Source organism: Solanum tuberosum, unplaced genomic scaffold, assembly GCF_000226075.1.
Source record: "Solanum tuberosum cultivar DM 1-3 516 R44 unplaced genomic scaffold, SolTub_3.0 scf00244, whole genome shotgun sequence".
In the NCBI taxonomy this organism is placed as follows: Eukaryota; Viridiplantae; Streptophyta; class Magnoliopsida; order Solanales; family Solanaceae; genus Solanum; species Solanum tuberosum.
This window is the reverse complement of record NW_006239181.1, coordinates 147,532-168,777: the sequence shown is the minus strand read 5'-3', so window position 1 is coordinate 168,777 and position 21,246 is coordinate 147,532. Positions and strand designations below refer to the sequence as shown.

General features: G+C 34.9%; 2 protein-coding genes across 3 annotated transcripts; both read left to right on the top strand.

The window, feature by feature from the left end:
* The first annotated feature begins 692 nt into the window (after positions 1–692).
* LOC102586524 (uncharacterized) lies at positions 693–6,567 on the top strand. The gene is made up of 10 exons (XM_006357689.2): positions 693–1,067; positions 2,525–2,606; positions 2,697–2,911; positions 3,460–3,577; positions 3,850–3,927; positions 4,050–4,173; positions 4,278–4,741; positions 4,918–5,045; positions 5,464–5,550; positions 6,169–6,567. Exons 2-10 carry the CDS (start codon positions 2,586–2,588, stop codon positions 6,275–6,277), a joined length of 1,344 nt encoding a protein of 447 aa, XP_006357751.1. The 5' UTR covers positions 693–1,067; positions 2,525–2,585; the 3' UTR covers positions 6,278–6,567.
* A 540-nt stretch (positions 6,568–7,107) lies between these two features.
* LOC102577506 (starch synthase V precursor) lies at positions 7,108–17,539 on the top strand. Of its 2 annotated transcripts, none has more exons than XM_006357687.2 (20): positions 7,108–7,385; positions 7,704–7,751; positions 7,861–7,885; positions 7,978–8,032; positions 8,128–8,262; positions 9,090–9,294; positions 9,757–9,891; positions 10,380–10,484; positions 10,706–10,804; positions 12,565–12,694; positions 13,619–13,669; positions 13,769–13,879; positions 14,218–14,327; positions 14,515–14,680; positions 15,361–15,447; positions 15,805–15,876; positions 15,958–16,071; positions 16,813–16,874; positions 16,977–17,073; positions 17,253–17,539. In XM_006357687.2, exons 1-20 carry the CDS (start codon positions 7,273–7,275, stop codon positions 17,370–17,372), a joined length of 2,040 nt encoding a protein of 679 aa, XP_006357749.1. In that variant the 5' UTR covers positions 7,108–7,272; the 3' UTR covers positions 17,373–17,539.
* Positions 17,540–21,246: the final 3,707 nt, after the last annotated feature.

Genomic DNA, 21,246 nt, shown 5'->3' with positions numbered 1-21,246 from the left:
TATAATTTTTTGAATATGTAGCTAAAATATATTTGAAATACTCACTCCCCTAATATACATCTTTGAGAAATATTACATTATCACAAGAGATTAACTAATATTCAATAATAATTGGTAATCATTTTACAAAATTAAATAATTTTAATTGAGTTATTCTCAATTCACATTTATTTAAATACTCACTCCACTAATATCTTTTTTATTTTTTTCCAGATTTCAATTACAGGATCTAGTTTTATTGAGAGTAAAATTTATTTATTTTTCTAGCACAAGAATTATGGAGCAAAGCTTTCTAATGAAATGAATATTTCATGGCAATAAGAAATTTCTATGTTCTTATAAAATTAGGTAAAGCTGATGGTTTGGTTTATGTGTTACAAAATGATATCCATCAGGAAATTTTGTATTCACTAATATTGAAGTAGGAAGTAATAGCTTATTTTGTTCTTGTAAAGTGGCTTTACATGATAGCAATATTGAATGACCATACAAATAAATTCTATAGTAATATACAATAAAAATTGCCATCGAAGAATCAGAGTCAAAATTTAAAGTTCTCGTCATATCTATGCAAATTTAAAATCAATTATCAAACTTGTAGTAGTTTCCTTTCTTTTAGGTCATTCTCATTCCAAACAAAACCTCAACATGACTTGTTCAAAATATCTTTTACGCGCCAAGGGTAAAACGAAAACAAACAGATATCAACAAATTAGCCAAAAATAAAAGAAGGAATAAATACACCCTAAGGCAACGCCTTAATGCATACATTTTTCTCCCACCGTTCCACGGAAAAGCCACCAAGTATGTTGAAACCGAACGCGGATTCGGGCTATATACGCCCGGCGCACGATAGCCTTGGCCTCGTTTGTTCTGGGTCATTCCTCCAGCTCTCTCTTTTCTATATTATTCACCGTTTGCCCATTCACAACGAAGCCGGATCGTTACTTTCGCTTCCGTTGTGGTCTTTTTTTCCAGATCAAGAACGTTTCGCTTTGTGTTCTTCGCATCTACTCCTTTTTCGGTATTATTCGTCGGATTCGACTCCATCGGCTAGGTTTTTTCAGGTATGGAAGATCTATTACTAAGTTTTTTCGAAAATTATTGATTCTTGAATGAATTCCTGGTGCTTTTCGGTATTTTTGATCGATTCAGGTACATATTTTTCCAAATATCTTGGATTTGTAGGGTTCTTGGATATTAATTACTGACAATTTGGGACTTCTTGTTCTTCATAAAAAAACTAGGGTTTCTAACAATCAAAAATAAAATTAAGATCGATTTCTAGGTTTTCTTGAACGAATCACTGGTGTTTTCCGTTATTCAAGATCGGTTCAGGTGATAGTTTTTCAAATATCTTGGATTTTGTAGGCTTCTTGGATATTATTTACCGGCAATTTGGGACTTCTTGTTCTTCATAAAACTAGGGTTTCTAACAATCAAAAATAAAATCAATTACTAAGTTTTCATGAAAATTATTGATTCTTGAATGAATCACTTGTGTTTTTCGGCATTCATGATCGATTCAGGTAATATTTATTCAAATATCTTGGATTTGTAGGCTTTTTGGATATTAATTGTAGACAATTTGGGACTTCTTGTTCTTTATAAAAAAACTAGGGTTTCTAACAATAAAAAATAAAATAAAGATTGATTACTAAGTTTTCACGAAACCATCGAGTTTTGAATGAATCACTGGTGTTTTTCGGCAGTCTTGATCGATTCAGGTAATATTTATTCAAATATCTTGGATTTGTAGGCTTCGTGGATGTTAATTACTGACAATTTGGGACTTCTTGTTCTTCATAAAAAAAACTAGGGTTTCTAACAATCAAAAATAAAATAAAGATTGATTACTTAGTTTTCATGAAAATTATTGATTCTTGAATGAATCACTGGTGTTTTCCGGCATTCTCGATCGATTCAGGTAATATTTATTCAAATATCTTGGATTTGTAGGCTTCTTGGATATAAATTACTGATAATTTGGGACTTCTTGTTCTTCCTAAAAAAACTAGGGTCACTAACTATCAAAAATAAAAATAAAAGATCAATTACTAAGTTTTCACGAAACCATCGAGTTTTGAATGAATCACTGGTGTTTTCCGGCATTCTCGATCGATTCAGGTAATATTTATTCAGATATCTTGGATTTGTAGGCTTCTTGGATATAAATTACTGATAATTTGGGACTTCTTGTTCTTCCTAAAAAAACTAGGGTCACTAACTATCAAAAATAAAATAAAGATCAATTACTAAGTTTTCATGAAAGTTTCAAATCATTGATCAGTTCATAATTTGCATAAGTATGTCTGATTTATTTCCATATCTGATCATTGGTAGATGTTGATTGCTTTTGTCTTCTGCAAATCAACTCAATTTTGGTGTGATCCGGTTGTCAAAATGTAACAAGTTTTAGAATTTCTCTTGTTACTATGTTATGGTGGAAAATGTTTTATGGTTACCATTGTGTGCTTATTTCCGTGGTCATAACTTCCATCTCTCTCTCTCTCTCTCTTTTCAGGACTTCTGATTGTTGGTGTTTGTGCGTTATTGAGAACTTGATTGGCTGACCCAGAACAGCTATGGGCGAATATGAAAGAGATGTAATTTAATTTTTATTTTTTAAATATCCATTATTCTTCTGAATTGTTCATCTTCTGCTTTGATATGACAGCTTTATTGTATTCATTCAGGAATATGAGGAGTATGAAGATTTGGATGAATATGAGGAAGAAGGTGGTGCAGAGGAATATGAGGAGGAAGAAACCCAGCAGCCTCCAGAAGAGTTGTTGGAGTACTTGGAGCTGAGACAACGACTGAAAGAAGATATCAGGAAGCAGATGAAGAAAGAATTAGGTTCTGCTAATGAACTTTCCCGTGAAATTAAAAAGACATTGCCAAGGGACAAGTAAGTACCACTAGCGCGTTTCAGATTTTGGACACCCTTGTTTGTTGTCAATATGATATTTTCCTTGATATTGAATCTATCAATTCTGTGAAATGAATATATTCTCACCCAGTCTGCTGCTTTTTTCAAACCCATGTCAAGTGGATTTTTGGATGTCTATTTATATGTCTTCTTTGGATATATGATTGTCATCCCTCTGCCGGAGTTTCTTTTGAAGTTGTTCACTTTTGAAGATAATTAGGACTTCTGCGAAAAATCTGATTTCTAGATTCTAAGAACTATAATTCTAATATTTCTGGTTTGTTTCTAGTTTTCATGGCATAGTTGCAAAAAGTATAGCAGCATGCCGGGCAAGCTGCGTACAATAGCCCTTCCCCGGATCATGCCCATAGCAGGAGCTTCATGCACCGGGCTGCCCTTTTTTTCTAATTGCATGAAAAAGTATCTCTTACTCCGTTTAAAGATTTATTGATGGGGGTATACATTGATTTCAGTTTTGCGGCTTATGGTGTTGGTCTTAATTCCTGTTTCTTTTCTGGCACTTTCAGTTATGGTTCCTTCTTTGGACCTTCACAGCCTGTAATTGCTCAAAGAGTAATCCAAGAAAGCAAGTCGCTATTGGAGAATCCAAATTTGGTAGCAAAAGTCATGAAGTCTAACCACACTGTATGTATCAAGTTTTAATTCATATGAAGATGCATGTGCTTCAGTTTAGTTTTCCAGTAGAGTACATGCTAAGAGTCTAAGACAACAGCTTTAGGTTCCACCTTTGCACTTTGGAAAATTTGTACTTTCTATGACATGCCAATATTGCATGGTTAATTGTTGTCATCTTTATTGTAGCCTATGGGCATTGATGGCACATACGTACCTTTCCATTGATGTCAGTGGCATACCGCATACCTTATATCTGTTACATTACATTTCTGTTCTTGCAGAACAATAAGAGCTCTGCATCAAAACACACAGGATCAAAATCTGGTACCAGCAACAATGCACCAAAAGTCAATAATGGGGTACTGAATTTATTTAGTGGAAATTGATTGTACTTCTCTTCATTGTGTTTTACTTCTGATTTCCTCTCTGTAATTTGCTGATGCCTTTCTTAAACTATTTTTTGCCATATGATTTTCTGCAGTTAAAAACAAAGGTGCAGATGTTAAAAAATACAAGAGATTACTCATTTCTATTATCTGATGATGCTGAACTTCCTGTTCCATCAAAAGGTTCTCTACCTCATAAAACATCTGTTGCTAATTCTGGTGCGTTTTCTGTCGTAGCTGATCTGGTAATTTATTTAGTGGCTCAGGGCGTAATCTATTTATTCAGAAAACTTATTCTATATATTTTTTTTCTGCACGAGTAGCTTTACCACCAAGCACCAAGCAATTTTCAAGCAATACTGGGAGAAAGTTGCTAGATGATCGTGTAGTACGGAAACCTATACTGGGAAGCAGTCAAATGCCACATCAACTGTTGAGTCAGAAATCTGTTTCTGTTAGTAAACAAACTCAACTAGCATTAGATTCCAGGAAACAACTGGGTAGCAGTAAAGGGAGTGGGCCTGGCCGGCCTTTGGGAGTGCAGCCCAAAATCATAGGTGGTCCAAACGGCAAGAGGGTTTTGATACCAGGTGTAAAGAGCACTGTGCCTGCTTTGCATAAGCCAACCTCTTCAAAGTTGCAACCTTCTATTCCAAGGCAATACTTGGTACAGAAAAAGGAAATACTACAATCTGGAAAATCAAAGGTGATGCCACAACAAGCTGAGCCTTCATACAAACATAAGCCGATTATGCAGAAACAGGCAGTGCCGTCGTCTAATTCTCAGGTCTCACCTATATTTTCATTTGCATGCTATCCATTTTATCTTTTCCTTCTCTTGCAGAGAATGAAGACCTACTTGCCCTTCATTTTGGTTTGGGTCCTTCGTGGGGGGTGGGTGGTTGTTCCAAGGAGTAGTAGTGGTGATGAAGACATGCTGATCTTGATTTTTGATTTTAACAGATAAAGCAACTGCCTCCTAAAAATGCAACTCGTTTTTTGGAAGATAGGCACCCTGCAAGAAAGCCGATGAGACATGAAGAAGAAGATGATGGAGCAGAAGCTATTAGTATGATTAGGAGGATGTTTAGGTACTAATTCTTCCTATTTTTATTTTTTCTGAGAATTCTTTTTTTTAAATTATTGTTATTATCAAATTATTCCTTGTAGGTTTCTTTTAGTTTATTCATTATCTAAGGGTTTGTGAGACTTGAAAACTTTATAGCCTTTAATAATTTTTTTGTACATGTGGATACTCTTCTGAGTCTTCGCAGAGGAAATGGATTAAGTTAAATATTTACGTTCTCTGATACAGTTGATTTAGATAAAACTTGTTTTATGTTCTTTACGTGATGTAGTTAAATGAAACAACATATCCCACAGGGTGGGGTCAGGGAGATAGTTAAATTAAGATTTCTGAAACTGCAAGGTGCTGCTAGCTTTGATAATGCTTAATGTTGAATTTCATCTAGTTTGTTGGCCTGAGAAAGTATTATCTTTTTTTTGCAGGTATAATCCCAACAGGTATCAAGATGAGGATGACACTAGTGATATGGAGGCTAATTTTGATGACATACTGAAGGAAGAAAAACAAAGGTTGGCTCTAAAACTATAGTTAACTTCATTTGTGTTTGGCTCTAAAATGTTTTTTTTTTTTGGATTTTTCTAATACAATTTTGAAACCTTAAATCAATGCTTATGACAGCTGTTTAATGAAAACCAGCAACTTTTCTAGACTGGGGGTGGGGTTGTCTTGGTGGAGGAAGAAAATGTTTTCCAATTTGCTATGTTTTTGTTGGTCAAAACTTCCTTAAAAATGAGGAAAATGACTCCCGTCAATGGTAGTAGGAAAAACACGTTCTATGAGTTGCATTCCAAGTTTATTGTCTCCTCTCCATCCACCCAATTCCCACCCTTGATCATCCCCACCCCCTGCCACTTCCCATCTCATCTTGCCTCCATAGTATTTTGCTAGATAACATATAAATGCTCTTGGATAAATATTTTCTTGCTCACTTACCGAACAAGATAACATTTTCTGTGAAAAGACATTTTCCTTCATACCCAACACACGTAGGTATCTAGGACATGTATTGTCTGTTTGCTATTTGTGCTCCTGGTAGTACTTATCTTGTCATGATAACGTCTTCAATAGTTTCCTGTGCAAGCAAGAGAGGACGCTGAGTGCTGATCTCAATTTATTTTGTTCTCCAGTGCGAAAATAGCAAAGAAAGAGGATGAAGAGGAACTCCGGAAGATAGAAGAAGAAGAAAGGAGGGAGCGGTTGAGAAAACAGTCAAAGAAGCGCAAGTTGAGCCATTAATGATGGGAAAGATGTTTTCCTTGCTTATTAGATAGAACTATAGAGGTTTTCATATTTTGCTAGCACAAAGTTTGTACAGGAATATCTGAGTCACCGCTTAATTTACCTGTTGATTTATATCTATTGAGCGTTGTGGCTCATTGCCCAAGCACGGTTGCAACAGAGAGTTTTTAATCTTTCTGCAGCTGCAATAATTTAACGCGCCCCTGTTTGTAAGCCAGTTGTGAGAAAAATCTCAGGTACATGAGCACCTGTTGAGTTTATTTGCTACATTATTTTCTGCCGTGACATGTGCTTATGACATTCGACTTGCGTTATAATTCAAATATTGGTTTCTGAATTTTCAATAATTACGTATATTATAAATCATTAATGTTTTATGCTTCTACTATTGTTTTTTGCATTAATAAATACTTGGGTTGGATTCTGAGGTAACATAGCCCGAATGATTAGTATATGCAAGAAATCCGTTTGTTTTATGTCTAGGAAAAAATGCTTCTTGGAGGGCGTACTTCGTTTCCAATTAGTTTTTTAATTTTGAGAAGCTGTTTCTAACAGCGGAAAGTTTGGTGTCAAATTGTCAAGCTTGAGATGCAATGAAGTTGAACTAGACTATTGCTGGGAAGAGGGACTAAAGTGAAGAAAGAGATTTACTTGAATGAGCAAGCCACTTGTTGAACCAGCTACTAACATCAGCTAGGGTTGGTGAGAGAATTTTAGCTGCATCGTAAATTGTCAATGATTAACAAAACAATCTTTAAAATATTACTGTAATTTAAAATTTTCCACGTCAACCTCGCTTTAATTTGACGGTTATTAGGGGCGCTGTAAACAGTTAGGAGAAGGAGTGTTTGGGCATTTTGAACGAATCACGTGACACTTGACGGTAGAAACTAGAAAGTATCAAAATCTCCCATTTATCATAGCTAGCAATTCACGTCTCTCTCTGTCAGACTGTCCCACTCGTACTCGCTACTGTAACAACAAACGGACAAATGATCACGGAGATGCTTTCCAGTTCATCCATCGGCAAAACTCCTCTTTCTCGGAGCAACTTCTCTCCGTCTAATGGCAAACCTTCTCGAGCTTCCTTCATTTGTTGCGTTAGGTAATACATTTTACTAGTAAGGTCTGCATACACCCAACCCTACATTGCACTCGGTATGTTGTTGTTATAATACATTTTACTAGTACAGCTCATTTAGCTCCCTTCTGATTCTATTTCCTTCTCTTAATTGTTGCTTGTTTAAGCGAAATTATGGTATTCCTGAAAGTTTATAACAGAGAAATGTTTGTCTAGCATGAAAATTGGAAAAAAATTGCTATTTGTTCGCCGTATCATTACACCATATATTTATAGGATAACATATAAATACTCCATTCCTTGTATGTTTCTTACAGTTCTGATTTGTTCGACTTCTTTCAGGAAGAATGCAGAGAGTAATGGCTCATCTAGTGGACCTTTGCAGTTGGAGTGAGCACGAATTCATCCTTCTCCCCTCTCATATAAGTTAGCTTTTCTGTGTGACTGAAAGTTTATCCGTTTTATTGTAACTAAAATACTATATTGTTTTGCAACATAGGTTGGGAAACCAGAGTAGTGATGAGGTACTGCAGTGTTTTTCTTTCAGTTGCTTCAATCTTGCTTTACTACGTGTTTTCATCTACTGCAATATTTTCGTCTTTTTTTCTTATTATAGAATGTTCCTCAAATGAGGAGTGCCATTAGGAAACTTTTCAGAGAAGCTCAACAGAGTAAGTTATTGTTGATGCACTTTGTCCATCCGAGTTTACTTAGTACATGTGTAATACATCTTCTTATTTTGTTTTACTGAATGCCTTCTATCTAGATATCTTGTACTTGAACAAACAACGCATCTTGGCAATGGAAGAGCTTGATAGAGTAAAAAGAGAGAAACGTTCATTGCTTGATAGAATCGAGCAACTAGAGAGAATAAAGCTGATGTATACAAGAAAAGGTTGTGGTACTATTCTTGCATTCTTCTTTTATCTTTTGCAGGACCTATCAGAGAGTTTCCTTCAATGAAAAACACAATACCCTACATGTGAACAGCCACATGAACCCACCATAAGAAGGGCAATCTCATTCAACAACAACAATAACAACAACATACTCAATGAGATCCCATAAAGTGGGATATGGGGAGGGTAGAGTGTACACAAACCTTATTTCTACCTCTTAGAGGTAGAGAGGCTGTTTCTGAAAGACCCTCGGCTCAAGTGAAACAAATCAAATAGTAATGGGAAAGATATAAAATGACAGTGAAGAAAAACATGTCAACTAACAGGAATAGGAAAGCAGGCGGGGCTGGCAATCTCAGTCAACTAAGACCAATAAGGTGACCAATGGTAAAGAGGAAGAGTATTTTAGGTTAATCATGTTGAAAATGTATGAAATTGATGAAGTACATTTTGGTCTCTTTTGATAATTTACTTGTGCTAGATTTTGGTTATGCAGGATATGTAATCTTATGTCGTATCTCCCCAACTTTTAAAAGTTTGTGTCTTGTTATCCATTTCAGTTTCAACAGAAGACTAATGTCTGATAGTTTAAAACAGAACTTTCTAAATGCCATTTAGGATGTATGAAGTGATTCCTGTTACATGCGGAAGTTGTAGATATAATGGTCAGAGTCTTCGACTTAGTATGCATTTACTTATCCTGTTTCTTGTATTTTGGTATCTTCTCATTTTTTCTTATCCTAGTCAATTTGATGATTCTTGGCACATGTTCCGGAGAGTTTGCATGTGGTGATAAAACCAAGATCTCATTGTTGGTTTCATGAAACAGATAAGTTCTCACTCAGTGCTGAGTTACTACTAAGGATAGACTCTATGGTTCTTACCAGTTTGATTGGCAGCAAGGAGGCATCAGAATTTAGATGGCTGGTCATGGATTCAATAGGTAGTATAGCTGATTATTTCTCTGAGAAAATGCATAAACAGGACACTGAGCTTCTGGTAGAGCTGCGCCACTTCCCCCGGAAAAGTAGAAAGTAAGTTTTCAACAATGTGTTGACTTATTTCGGAAGGTATGACTTTAGAAGCAAACTTTTGGCAAAAGTTTAATTGCTTCAGAAGTATTTATTTAACAATTTTCACCCAAATACTCCGTTGCTTGATTTTCTCTTTGGATTAAACATAGTTCTAGTTATCTATCTTTTTAAAAAAATTTCTTCATCATAAAGGTGAAACTGACCTGAAGGATATAACATAGATGTCACACAGGTGAATTAGAATTTTCTTCTGGTATATGGTTTGAATTAGCTTGTTTTTTCTTTTAACACCAATATGCTGATAGTTTCCCTTTACCCCAGCTTGTTGTCTTCCCTCTATCGTTGTCAGTTATAAGTTTGCTATATACTGTAGTCCCCTAAGTTGTGTGTATTAGTAGTAGATATTTATTACATTTGAGTTTTCTGGACTTCATCTGTTCTTCTTTTTATACTGTTGTTCAGGTCAGGTTACCACATAATCCACATTTGTACTGAAATGGCACCAGTGGTATCAGTTGGATCTTTGGCACCATATGTAACTGGATTATCTCGTGCCTTGCAAAGAAAGGGAAATCTGGTCGAGGTTATCTTACCCAAGTAATCAAGAATATTTTTGCCACTCTCATTTTTGGTTGGTTTATGATGAAAGCTTGCACTTGCAACTTCTTTATTTATACTTTTCTGGAACTAACATCTCAAGAGGCGTTAGAAGAAGCAATTTAGATTCAGATATAGATGAAAAGAGATGGGATATATACTCTATTTACAGGAACTAAAGATCTATTTCGATTATCTTCTTTTTTAGAAGGCAAATTTAACTTGTTACATAAGTTACTAAAAGGTACTCTCTGCTAAGTTCCAGGAGAACCAACACCTGTATTCATTCATATTGGATCTCGTTACACCAATTTTTTAGACATATATTAGTTAAGCACTCATCAGCTTCTGTGAACTGTGTGTCTATGCCTAGGTGGTATTCTCATTCATATAATATTCTTATGCCTGCTGCCTCTTCGTGTTTACTCTGTTTGAATCGATGAGATGTTCCAAATTAAGTATAAATTTACTGAATAAATTTGATACAGATATGCTAGCCTAAATTTAAATGAAGTTCATGGATTACGAGAAGTTGAGGCAGAGTTCCATTCATACTTTAATGGTCAACTGCATGGAAACAGAATCTGGACTGGGTGAGTTTCTGGTTAGTGTATTATAAATTCTAAAAAAAGAAAGAGAAGTATTTGATCTATTTACCTTTATGGGGTGAGGCTGTTGTCAGGGAATTGGAAGTACATGGATATTATTTACAGTTAGGAAGTGATGAGTTGGCCTCTAAACCTACATCACACTGTTTGTATCAAACTTTATCCTGACGCTAACAGCAGTAAACCTTGCATTCTTTGTTATACAGGGTTGTCTGTGGCATTGGAGTGACTTTCATAGAACCTCTCTACTATTCAGCATTTTTCGGCTGTGAGAACATATATGGCTACTCAAATGATTTTGAACGGTTTGTTGATTCTATTCAGATAACCTTGCAATTGAATAAAGTAGGATAAGAATTTCATACATCTTATTGTCTCCCTTTCTTAAACTTTTAGCTTCATAAACTTTTTTATTTCTTTCTAATTATGTACTTTTCCCATTATTCTGGTAGCTGATCCCAACTGGTTTTGGTTTGATGCATATTTGATTGATTGATTAATATGTACTGCTCTATTCTCTCCGCAATACTACCATTTGATGCTCAACTAATCCCTTTTATTTCTTGCCTTTTTCTTTCTTCTTTTTTAGATACTGTTAAGGCGCTTATTTATGCATATCTTAGACTTAATATGTTCTTATGCGTTGTCTTTATATCTGACTTAGTAAGTTTATGTCTTTTTTGGAACACTCTCCTTGATATCAAATGTGATTAGAACTCGAAAGCTTCTCAGAATGCAGCCTTTCAGCTGGATTAGTTCATGATGTTGTTGGTCAACTCTTATTATAGTACTTATTTTTGGTTAAGGTTGATTGACTCTAACTGGAGAGGACTTCAATAAACAACAAACTCCATGCACCAGTTGTTTGTTTAATATCTAATAATAATTTAAACACAGTATTTGCAGCATTCTATAGTTTGCTTCAAATGCAGAGAGCTTCTCTTAATATGTTGTATGAATCTCAATTAGTTGCCTTTGCATCTTCTCCTGCTTTCCACTTGTCTAAACCACACAGACTTGTAAAAATAATTGTGAATTCATGTTGGACCAATGTTGAGAAGAATGGTTACACTATTCTTCGTTAACCTAAAGCTTGGCAGCTTATTGACTGGAAGAGGGTAGGAATCAGTAGATCATGCTAAAGACATGATTTATTTGCTGTATACCTGCTTAGGTAACATTTATGAAATCAAAGAACTTCTAAAGGACAGTAACATTCATACTGATAGAATGCACTGTCAAATGTGGTCAAGATCCAATGTGATATGTTAATGCTAAATAATTTTAGCTCTTTCTAAGTTGTAGCAATGATAGAAAAAATGCTAGTATTCGTTTGTTGTTTAGAGCTGAAGTCTGGTAGAGAATGACTCGTTTCTGCAAAGTTGTTAAATTTTGCTGAACTTCTTTATATTTCTATCCCAAACAAACTCCTAATTGCTTAAGGCTAGCTTTTGAATACTTTTCTGTTTGACTAGACTGGTGGATGTGCTGGGGCCGTATCATGATTAACTTAGATTAGATTCAACTATCTCTACTGAATTTCTCTTTATTCAACAAGATATAATTCCTGGAAAGTTTCTTAAATTGCTCTCCGGCTAATCCTTGTGATATGAGGATAGGAGTAAATGAGGCCAAAAACTGCAAATAAAGGTATCATGACTTTGAGCAATACCCTGTTCATCACAGAATTGTCCATGTTGTATGGCAATAGAAGACTTGAAGACCATGTTATTGAGATTTAAGTACGTTTGGATGGTTGTTTCTTCAAGCATAGGTGTATGTCCGTAGATCTGATAGTTTAATTAGAAAAAAGCACCTACTAGTGGGCAGTGTGTTTGTATACACTCTACCCCCTCCCTCTTTCCCACCCTCAATTTCTCTGCAATGCAGCCGGCCAGCTGGCTGAAGAAGTTACTCTAAGTCACCTGTATTTGAGTGTTAGTGGTGTTTTGTGATCTATTCTTCCTGCATGGGCTTACATTTTCAGTGGTTTACTTTAAGTCTTCAGTTGTCAAGTAGTGACATGTATTTTCACGATTTTCTCTGAATTATCATTTGATGACAGATTCACCTACTTCTCTCGTGCTTCATTGGATTATATAATTAAAGCAGGAAAGCACCCGGATGTGCTTCATATACACAACTGGGAAACATCTATTGTTGGTCCACTGTTTTGGGATGTTTTTGTAAATCAGGTTCACTTCTTAGCATTTGCATTCAACAACGATAAACTTCTTACTACATGTTTACTATTAGTAAGATAGATCTAGCGTCACTCTGTTTCTTTTCAACGTGGAGCCATTTGATTGATTTTTTATTTTTATTTTGATTAAGTAAATATCTTTTTCATTAATGAAATGGGAAAAAGCTAGAGGCTATCAACTGGCATGCCTTGCTTCTGAAGCAAAGCTAACAATCTTTGAAACCCAATCACCTTTCAATCATGGTAATCCCTTCAGAATCTCAAGTCCCAAAAGATCTCCACTATGTATCCTCTGAATCTGCTAGATTGTCAACTCCCTTTGGCATGATACTCTTTCAACAAGTTATCCCCACACCATGTCTCCAGAAACTAACTCTCTCCTATCCTGAATGATATAATGTTTCTAAATTCTACCCATTCCTTCATGATATTCCTCCACAATCACACCCATAAGGCATAGTGACATCATTTGTTCTCCACCCCCTTCCATCATTCCTCTCCCAAAATCTTGTACCTCCACCCCAAATCTCCATAGCCACTTACTCAACGATGCTTTGTTACGGACACTTAGATCCTTAACTCCAATCCCTCCCACCTTTTAGGAGATGTGCATTTGATTTCTTAGTTCCTTACCGAATGTCCTCTTGACCTTATTGTTCAATTGGGCCATTGACATGAAAAAACTACAGTGTTTTGCTGGTAATTTTGATGGGTCTGGTTATATATTTCTTCTGCGGTTGTAAACTAAAATGTGTTACTTCACATACAATGCAACTGAATTTTGTTTTAACACGGTTCAGGCGACTAGTCCTGCTTCCTCTCTATGATGCTCTTTTTGTGGTATTTCTTAGACAAAAACTATGGTGTTTGATGTTTGCATTGTGGTTGATGTGTTTTTTCCTTCTCAAATGTACAGGGACTTGGAGGTACCAGGATAATGTTGACATGTCAAAGCTTTGAGTCTCAGGCAAGAGCCCCATTATGCGTTTCATTTACTATTTTACTCTTAGAATGGTTTTGAAATGCACCAAGCCTCTTGACAATCTCTGAATGTCATATGTGTCAGTGTGTAGAGCAACCTGAAAAGTTAGCCCTATGTGGGCTTGATCCTTATGGACTACATTGTTCTGACCGTCTGCAAGATAACAACAAATCCCATCTTGTCAATGTTTTGAAGGTATTTGATGCTTTCTGACCTCTTAACTGTTTGCTTCTATTGGATGCTTGACTGTACAGTTACTGGATGCCGTTTGGTCACATAAGTGGAATATTTGTATTCCCATTAGAAGGGATTCCTACTTCATATTCACTGCACATGGTAATTGGAGAGAGTTTGAACTTGAAAGCAGGCAACATGAACTCCCCCTCCACGCTTTTCATTTATATTTTCCCATAAATATGACTTTTTCATTTTTTTTTGCCTTTTGGTTTCCTCATTCAATGGATTATCTCCAGACAAAGTTGAGTTCTTTTAGTGTGCATCATATAACATTTTGCTCCTTTGTCTTCGTCCAGGCTGGAGTGGTTTACTCCAACAATGTTATCATAATGTCATCCATGCAAACAAAAGGGCAGATAATTCATGCTACGAGCCATGGTCTTGAGCCCACCTTAACTATACACAAGTATGTGTTCTTCAACATTTTACAATCAGGCCCAGTATGGATTTCTGATTCTTTGGCAAGTTCTATTCTTTGCTAAAGGCTCCAGAGATGCTTTTGCTTGCTGCAACAGATTAGTAGTCTCTTAGGATTGTTTTCCCTCTGGTGTTTATGGGGATGCTTTTCATTTGTTAATACAACTTGATTGTAGGGACAAGTTAGTAGTTGCTCCTCCTGGATTCGACAGTTCAGCTTGGGATCCTTCAGTAGATATGTTTCTACCACAAAACTATAGTGCAGATTTGAAGGGGAAATCTGTCTGCAAAGTTTCGTTGCAGCAGCATCTGGGGTTGCAGGAGAAAGCATCCATTGTTCTTGTAGGTTTTACTCTGGTTGAAGATTTACCTGCAAAAGTTTATAACCAAACACTATTGATGGGGATTTCTCAAAGATTATCTCTTCTTTTAGCTTTTTCTTTATGAAATTGTCTAGGTCAGTCTGCCTAACGATGTGCTGTCACTGATCAAGGGACAGAATAATTTATTATATGAGTAAGTATCACCGAAGTTAGAAGGACAAAGTAGTTGGGGGGAGTTTCTGGAAATTTGAAAACAAACATTTTCTTCACTTTAGACTGATGATTTTAGTTTCATGTAGTATGAATGACATTGAGTGTGCTTTCCATAAGGAAAACAGTGGTGTTCTTAATAGAACTGGGTAAAATGTCTGCTTTGCTGCTAAATTTTATGTCCCTTACTCTATTGGATGCCTTTTAGGAACTTCTAAACCCCAAATGTTCTCTCTGAACTTTATGGTTCCTCTTGGTAATTTTCCCTAGGTACTATTCCATGGAAGATTGGTGACATGCGATTTGATGTGCGCCTCTTTTGCTCTCAATGAAATCCTTTATTGATTCTTGATTATAACTTGCTTCGTTTTAAGACATCCATCTGTTGTAGTGTGACCAGATGAGGACATCATTACTGTAGTTCAAATTTAATATTGCGTTCAACTGATGTATCATCATATGTTTAGCTTATTAATGATGTATCTTCAGGTAGGATGCATCTTCTCAGACATCTCTGATATTGAACTGGAGAACCTCAAGACGCTTATTTGGATGGCTTCAAGGAGAGGTGTTCAGGTCATTCTTCTGAATAAGCTTGGTGTGCTTTCCATAAGGAAAATAAATTCTAGTACTTTTTATTTTTCGTAGTACTTTTGGCCTTAGGATGAATTTAAATGGAGAAACATGGTCATTGAGGATTCATATAGATGACCCCAATTTGTTTGGGACTGAGGCGTAGTTGTTGCTTTTCTCAAATAAGTCATGGTTCTCTGTATGTCTGTCTCTTGATGTCGTAGCTTTGCTGATGATTTTTTCAGGTAGGTTTGCACTTCCATTTGGAAAACTAATGACTCTAAAAAAATTATATCTGTTATTTTGTCTTCCTTCTGAGTTTATTTAAACCAATGAGAATTTCAAATTGGTGACGTGCAGTTTGTCTTCATGGGCTCGGGTCAAACTCCTGGTTTAAATTCGACATTGGAATATTTTGAGGAGGAACTCAAGGTAATTGCATTCCTTCATTGCAATGTATAATTGCACAAGATTTTGGAACTAAAATTATTGTTGAATCTTTCAATACCACAGGATGAAAACATGAGATTTCTTAACAAATATGATGAATCTTTAGCACATTTAGTACTTGCGGGATCTGACATCATGCTATGCCCTTCTTTTGATGGTACAGTACTCCAAATACCAGTAAGTGGTTTCCGCAAAATTCTATCTTTTGCAATCTTTTGTGGACTAATGTGGAAACATGAAACAGCATGCTTTTTTTTAATTAAAAAAGCGCAAAAAATAGACTACCATGTACCTGGAGGGGGGGGGGGGGGGTATGACTTATGCTGGACCCTATCTTCTTACTAAAGATTCAAAGGAGTACATAGGAGTGATATAGAACTTGGAAGGTCTTCAAGTTACAAAGAACGCTGAAACCATAAAACATTAGCGTAACTCGATCATTACATAGTAGAATTGGACATCCTTAAATACTAAGACGGCTTATTACCAACTTCCAGTTTATCTAAACGATCCTTTGTTCTAGGCACACGATGGGATTAATCCTGCAATAATCCACATGCTGATTATGTTCTAGCAATCATGTCGGTTCACAGATCTAGGTGTCTGTCTACACTTTAGTGTACATATTTGCCATGGGAAATACTGTAACCTTTTATTATGAAGAATTACATTTCACCATGGAAGACATTGGCCACACATTTTGTTTCAGTATGATGCGTGGTTGGACAAGTGAAGAAAGGTTCTAAAAATTTAGAATACATGCAACATTCTTTGTTTTCCACAATTAATTGATGAGCGTTGTTAATGACACTTAATTGACATCATATTTGATTCTCTTTTGAGTCATTAGATTCTGTCTGTTTTTTCTTAGATGCTGAAATTGTAGTGCTCCTGACATTTCTCTGTTCATGTCTGTAGCTCAAGGCCATGAGATATGGAGCTATGCCTATTCTACTGGATTTTACCGACAGTAAATACGGGTTAGTTAACAATGAATGCAAAATAAGCTGAAAAATGTCTTTTTGTAAGGTTTGTTATTTCCTTGCTTGCTGAGAAAGTTCATCAAATTACTGGATGAACAGGCACTCTGTGGATCGTGATCTTGAGGGCACCGAATTCTCTCGTTATATCAATGATACCTTCTCCAATATGCCCCTGAACCAAGCAATTGATGAACTTGTAAGTAGTTGAGTCTTGTGAAAGTCTTTCTAGCCTCTCCACACCTTCCCTATGGACCCGAAAGAACCTAATAAATATGAGAAACTTTACTCTCACTCAGCTGTCTGCTTCTGGTAAGTACTTTTCTTCCCGAAAAAGAGCAGATTTTTTTAATCTTGCTTTATGTCATGTTATTACAGAAGAATAACCCATCAAAATGGGACAAGAAGATCGTCGATGCCATGACAAAGGATTTTTCGTGGGATGCAAAGTGCTGCGACATTCATATCTCTGCATATACAGCAATAAAAAACTTGTAAAGTAGATTTTCTTTACATATTCACGTATTTATCTCTCTGTCCATGCCATATCATATGGGTGCCTATTACATGTAGTGTAGAGGACGGTGTTTTGTTAACTTAATAAAAAATGTATTACAATGCGTATTCTTTCAGAGTAATTGTTTTAGTCAATAGGACGGACACAAGTGAGGGCATTGCCAATTCTAAACGAATAATTGAATTTTCAATAATTGATATGAAAAACATTGTTTTATTTCAAAATCTTTTCCCCCTTTTCTATGCAGTGGCGGAGCCAGAATTTTCAATAAGGGGGTTCAAAATCTGTAGAAATAGACACATGAAATAGCTGAAAGGGATTCAACATCCACTATATATACATAAAAAAATATTTTAACTATGTATAAATTATAATTCTGATGAACCCCTTAGTATAAGGTGGCTCCACCCCTGCTTCTATGGCACCCATCCCCTGTCCCCCCACCTTAAAAGAAAAAAATCAGAAAATCTTTATTGCGTCTTTATTTCTACATAAAAAAGTATGCCTTTTTACTGTCGCTAGCCATTTCGAGTTTCAGCACTGATAGTCTGATACTGAGGTTGGTGGAGTGAAATAAATAAATCTTGTTAGGCCCAACACTGAAAGCGACATATAGCAGTGTCGTCAACGTTGAAATTATTATACCCTAACTAACCATCCACCAAAAGATTATGTCCTTTTCTCCATTTTAAACATCTAAGATAAGAGCAGTCAGTCTCATGCGCCATCAAATTCACTTCTTGGTTCCAGTTTGTTGATTAGTCAAGGCACTCTAACTTCAGCATATGTGTGTTTCATCAATTTGTTTGTCATAATTTGATTTGAAAAATAAATAAATATATTTTTTTAAAATCAATCGTCTTAAAACATAACATGACATTTTTATGGCATATCAATATTTCAGTGACATTTGCATGACTATAAGAAAGCTTCTTAAGAGGAAATTTATTTCCAAAATAGAGAGATATGCCATTTTCTTGGCACGAAGACAAATTGAAACATAAAAAGTACATTGTGGCAGGTTTATGATTTAAAGATTGTGGTTGTTCTGCTCTCTATATTTTATTGCTCTAGATCTTCTTAACTAAAATTGAACATAATAATTTCTAGAGATGGCAAAATTAATCCATGAAAATATAATCTATTTAAATTCGGGCAAGTTATTGATCTCTCCATTTATTTGTTCAGTTTAATCGACTTAGCCCCTCAAAAATTGAGTAATATGTAACTCAAATTGCTCAATTAGAAATTTTGTCAAAATATTTTTAAAATGACATTGTTTAAATTTGGTATGTTATATATTATAATGATACAGAAAAGCAATAGTTTTATTAGGTGCTATACAAGAACAAATAAAGTAAATTGCACTTCCTCCGTTTCATATTACTTTTGTATGATTTAAAATCAAGAGAGTTTTATAAAAGTTTTCTTAAGGTGTGTGTCAAATTAACATAGATTAAGTAATGTGAGAGGGAGGTGATGAGTATTAAAGAATTGAATGAGTTTAGTTATGATCCATATAGGGAAAATTGTATGAAATAACAAACTACTAATTCAAATTAAATGTTATAGCCATAATTTATTTTATTTGTAATTCGCAGCAAACATTCCATTTTTTTGCCATTTGATTCGGTATACAATTAGTCATTTTACACATTTCGATATAGAATGTATAATATGCGTTTGTATTTGTATAAATCCAGAGAAAATTGTATATACAAATATAAATACATATATTTTCGTCATATACACTTATAACTATACAAATACAGATCTTATTATACAAATTACAATATATAAATGAATTTATACAAAACTGAACAATTTGTATAAAATTGAATGTATCTAGCTAATTATACAAATCAAAAGCTCCATAGCAAAACATAAAAAATTGTTATGGAGCACAATTATGCAAACTATAGTCATAACATACAAATATGATTTTTATGTTTGTTATATGTGAAAGTTGCTCATCCATATATGATCCTTAACCCATTTCAGCCCAAGTAACTTTTGAATCATTTTGACCCGCGTCTTCAGTTCATTTGACATCTCTAAATTAATGATTCAGTGAGAAGATGCAATATGCCTGTGCACTTGGCTAGCAAGATGTACTTAGTCATCATGTTTGCAGATTAAGTACAAGTGAGATGGATCCAAAATTATCTCTTCATTGTCCCTCTTGTGTTTTTTTGTTTCTCATTGTGTTGGGACCAGTGAGTCAGTAAACCTCATTATAGATGTACCTTCTGACCCTACTTCTTCATGACACTTGCATCTTCTTCTTCATGGTAAAAGATAACCAACTACTACTATTACATTTTGATGAATTAGATTTGAGAGCAAGCAGTCTACATTGTTTTCTGGTAGACTGTTTGGACCTACTACTATATTGGACCAACTAATGTTTATTTATAATTTTTTAAGGAATACGTGAAAGAAAAAATGAACAATTAATATGGAACGAATGAAGTAGTAATAAACTAGCGTTTGACCATACATTTCCACATATTCTTGACAAATATTATTTGGGTGAAATTTCACCATGTGTTTGGCCATAGTATTTGGGAAACATATTTCATTTTTTTAGAAAAATATGATTTATATCCATAAGTTTTAAAAACTATCAAAACTAATCATAAGTTTGTATTACAAGTCAATTGGATCTTCGTTGCAACAAATAACAAATAGTGTCCATGACACTGGAGCAATGTGGTAGTTTGGAGTGAGTGCAACAAGTATCATTCCATATCGTGAAGTAGACAAAGCACACGACTTTATCACCCTGAGCCGATTGTTCATCATTTTCATCAACAACCATATCATCACTTTCATATTCACTGAATATTTCATCACTACTTTGGTGTTCACGTAATTTTAAATTATGTAATACAACACAAACAACTACTATAGAGGGTGTTTTTGTAAAAGATAAAAGTTTGATGTAAAATTTCAATTTTTGAAAGATCCCAAATAATGAGATTTGACCCAAATACTAGAAAAAATTAGTATTTGGAAATTTGGGATATTTGCCAAATAATGACAAATTCTATGGACAAACACTATTTGTCAATTTTCCCCCCAAATATTACTTGGGAAATCTATGGCCAAACGGGTCCTAAGAGAGTTTGCCTCTAGTTGTTTGTCTCCCTTTGTCAATCAATGAGTATGCTTTAACCAATTTCATTTTGTTTAAGTAATTATTTGACCAAACAAACAAATCAAATTATGTTTGGCCCCAATTATTTAATTGCATTCAATTATACCTAAACTCTACTATAAGGTGGTCAAATTGCTATGATTATTAGTTACTCTCTCGGAATCATAATAAATGGTAGCTAGGAGACACTTTTTAAGAAAACTATTCACTCTTGAAAATAATAAAAGATATTTTTTTATTAACATATTCTTTATCAAATGCCTTGAGAGAAAAAGTAAAATTTTAATGAGTTTTTAGTTATGTAAAATATTAAGTACTATTCAAATTTGCAGTTGTTGCTGGCACGCCTTCCAGTTTTATAATTAAAAGAAATCTGTGTGGATTCAAAACTTGAGAGTAAAGAAGCTGGTGGGTCTAAATTCAAATATTCTCAAACTTCAAAAAGTTTCTCATTAGTTTATAATGAAAAACTTTTCTTGCAAAACTCAAAAATGTCTTTGTCCCCACATAATTCCAAAAAGTAAATTTATGCAAAAGAAGCAACGTAGAAACTTTTCTATTGTCTTTCCACTCCCATAAGATTCCAAAAATAACTCACCTGTCTTAACCAAAGTCCAAACACAACATTAATATAACGATCAAGGGTCACTATCGTTAACTAAATTGGAGGTTCGGTGTTTTCCTCCCTCATCCAA

Excerpts from the sequence above, each read along its gene's own strand:
- LOC102586524 (XM_006357689.2), top strand. The coding sequence starts at position 2,586 with ATGGGCGAATATGAAAGAGAT. Across the intron at positions 2,912-3,459 it reads AAGACATTGCCAAGGGACAA|TTATGGTTCCTTCTTTGGAC; the intron begins GTAAGTACCACT and ends TGGCACTTTCAG. Across the intron at positions 4,742-4,917 it reads TGCCGTCGTCTAATTCTCAG|ATAAAGCAACTGCCTCCTAA; the intron begins GTCTCACCTATA and ends TGATTTTAACAG.
- LOC102577506 (XM_006357687.2), top strand. The coding sequence starts at position 7,273 with ATGATCACGGAGATGCTTTCCAGTTCATCCATCGGCAAAACTCCTCTT. Across the intron at positions 9,295-9,756 it reads TTCCCCCGGAAAAGTAGAAA|GTCAGGTTACCACATAATCC; the intron begins GTAAGTTTTCAA and ends ACTGTTGTTCAG. Across the intron at positions 15,877-15,957 it reads ATTTTGAGGAGGAACTCAAG|GATGAAAACATGAGATTTCT; the intron begins GTAATTGCATTC and ends TCAATACCACAG.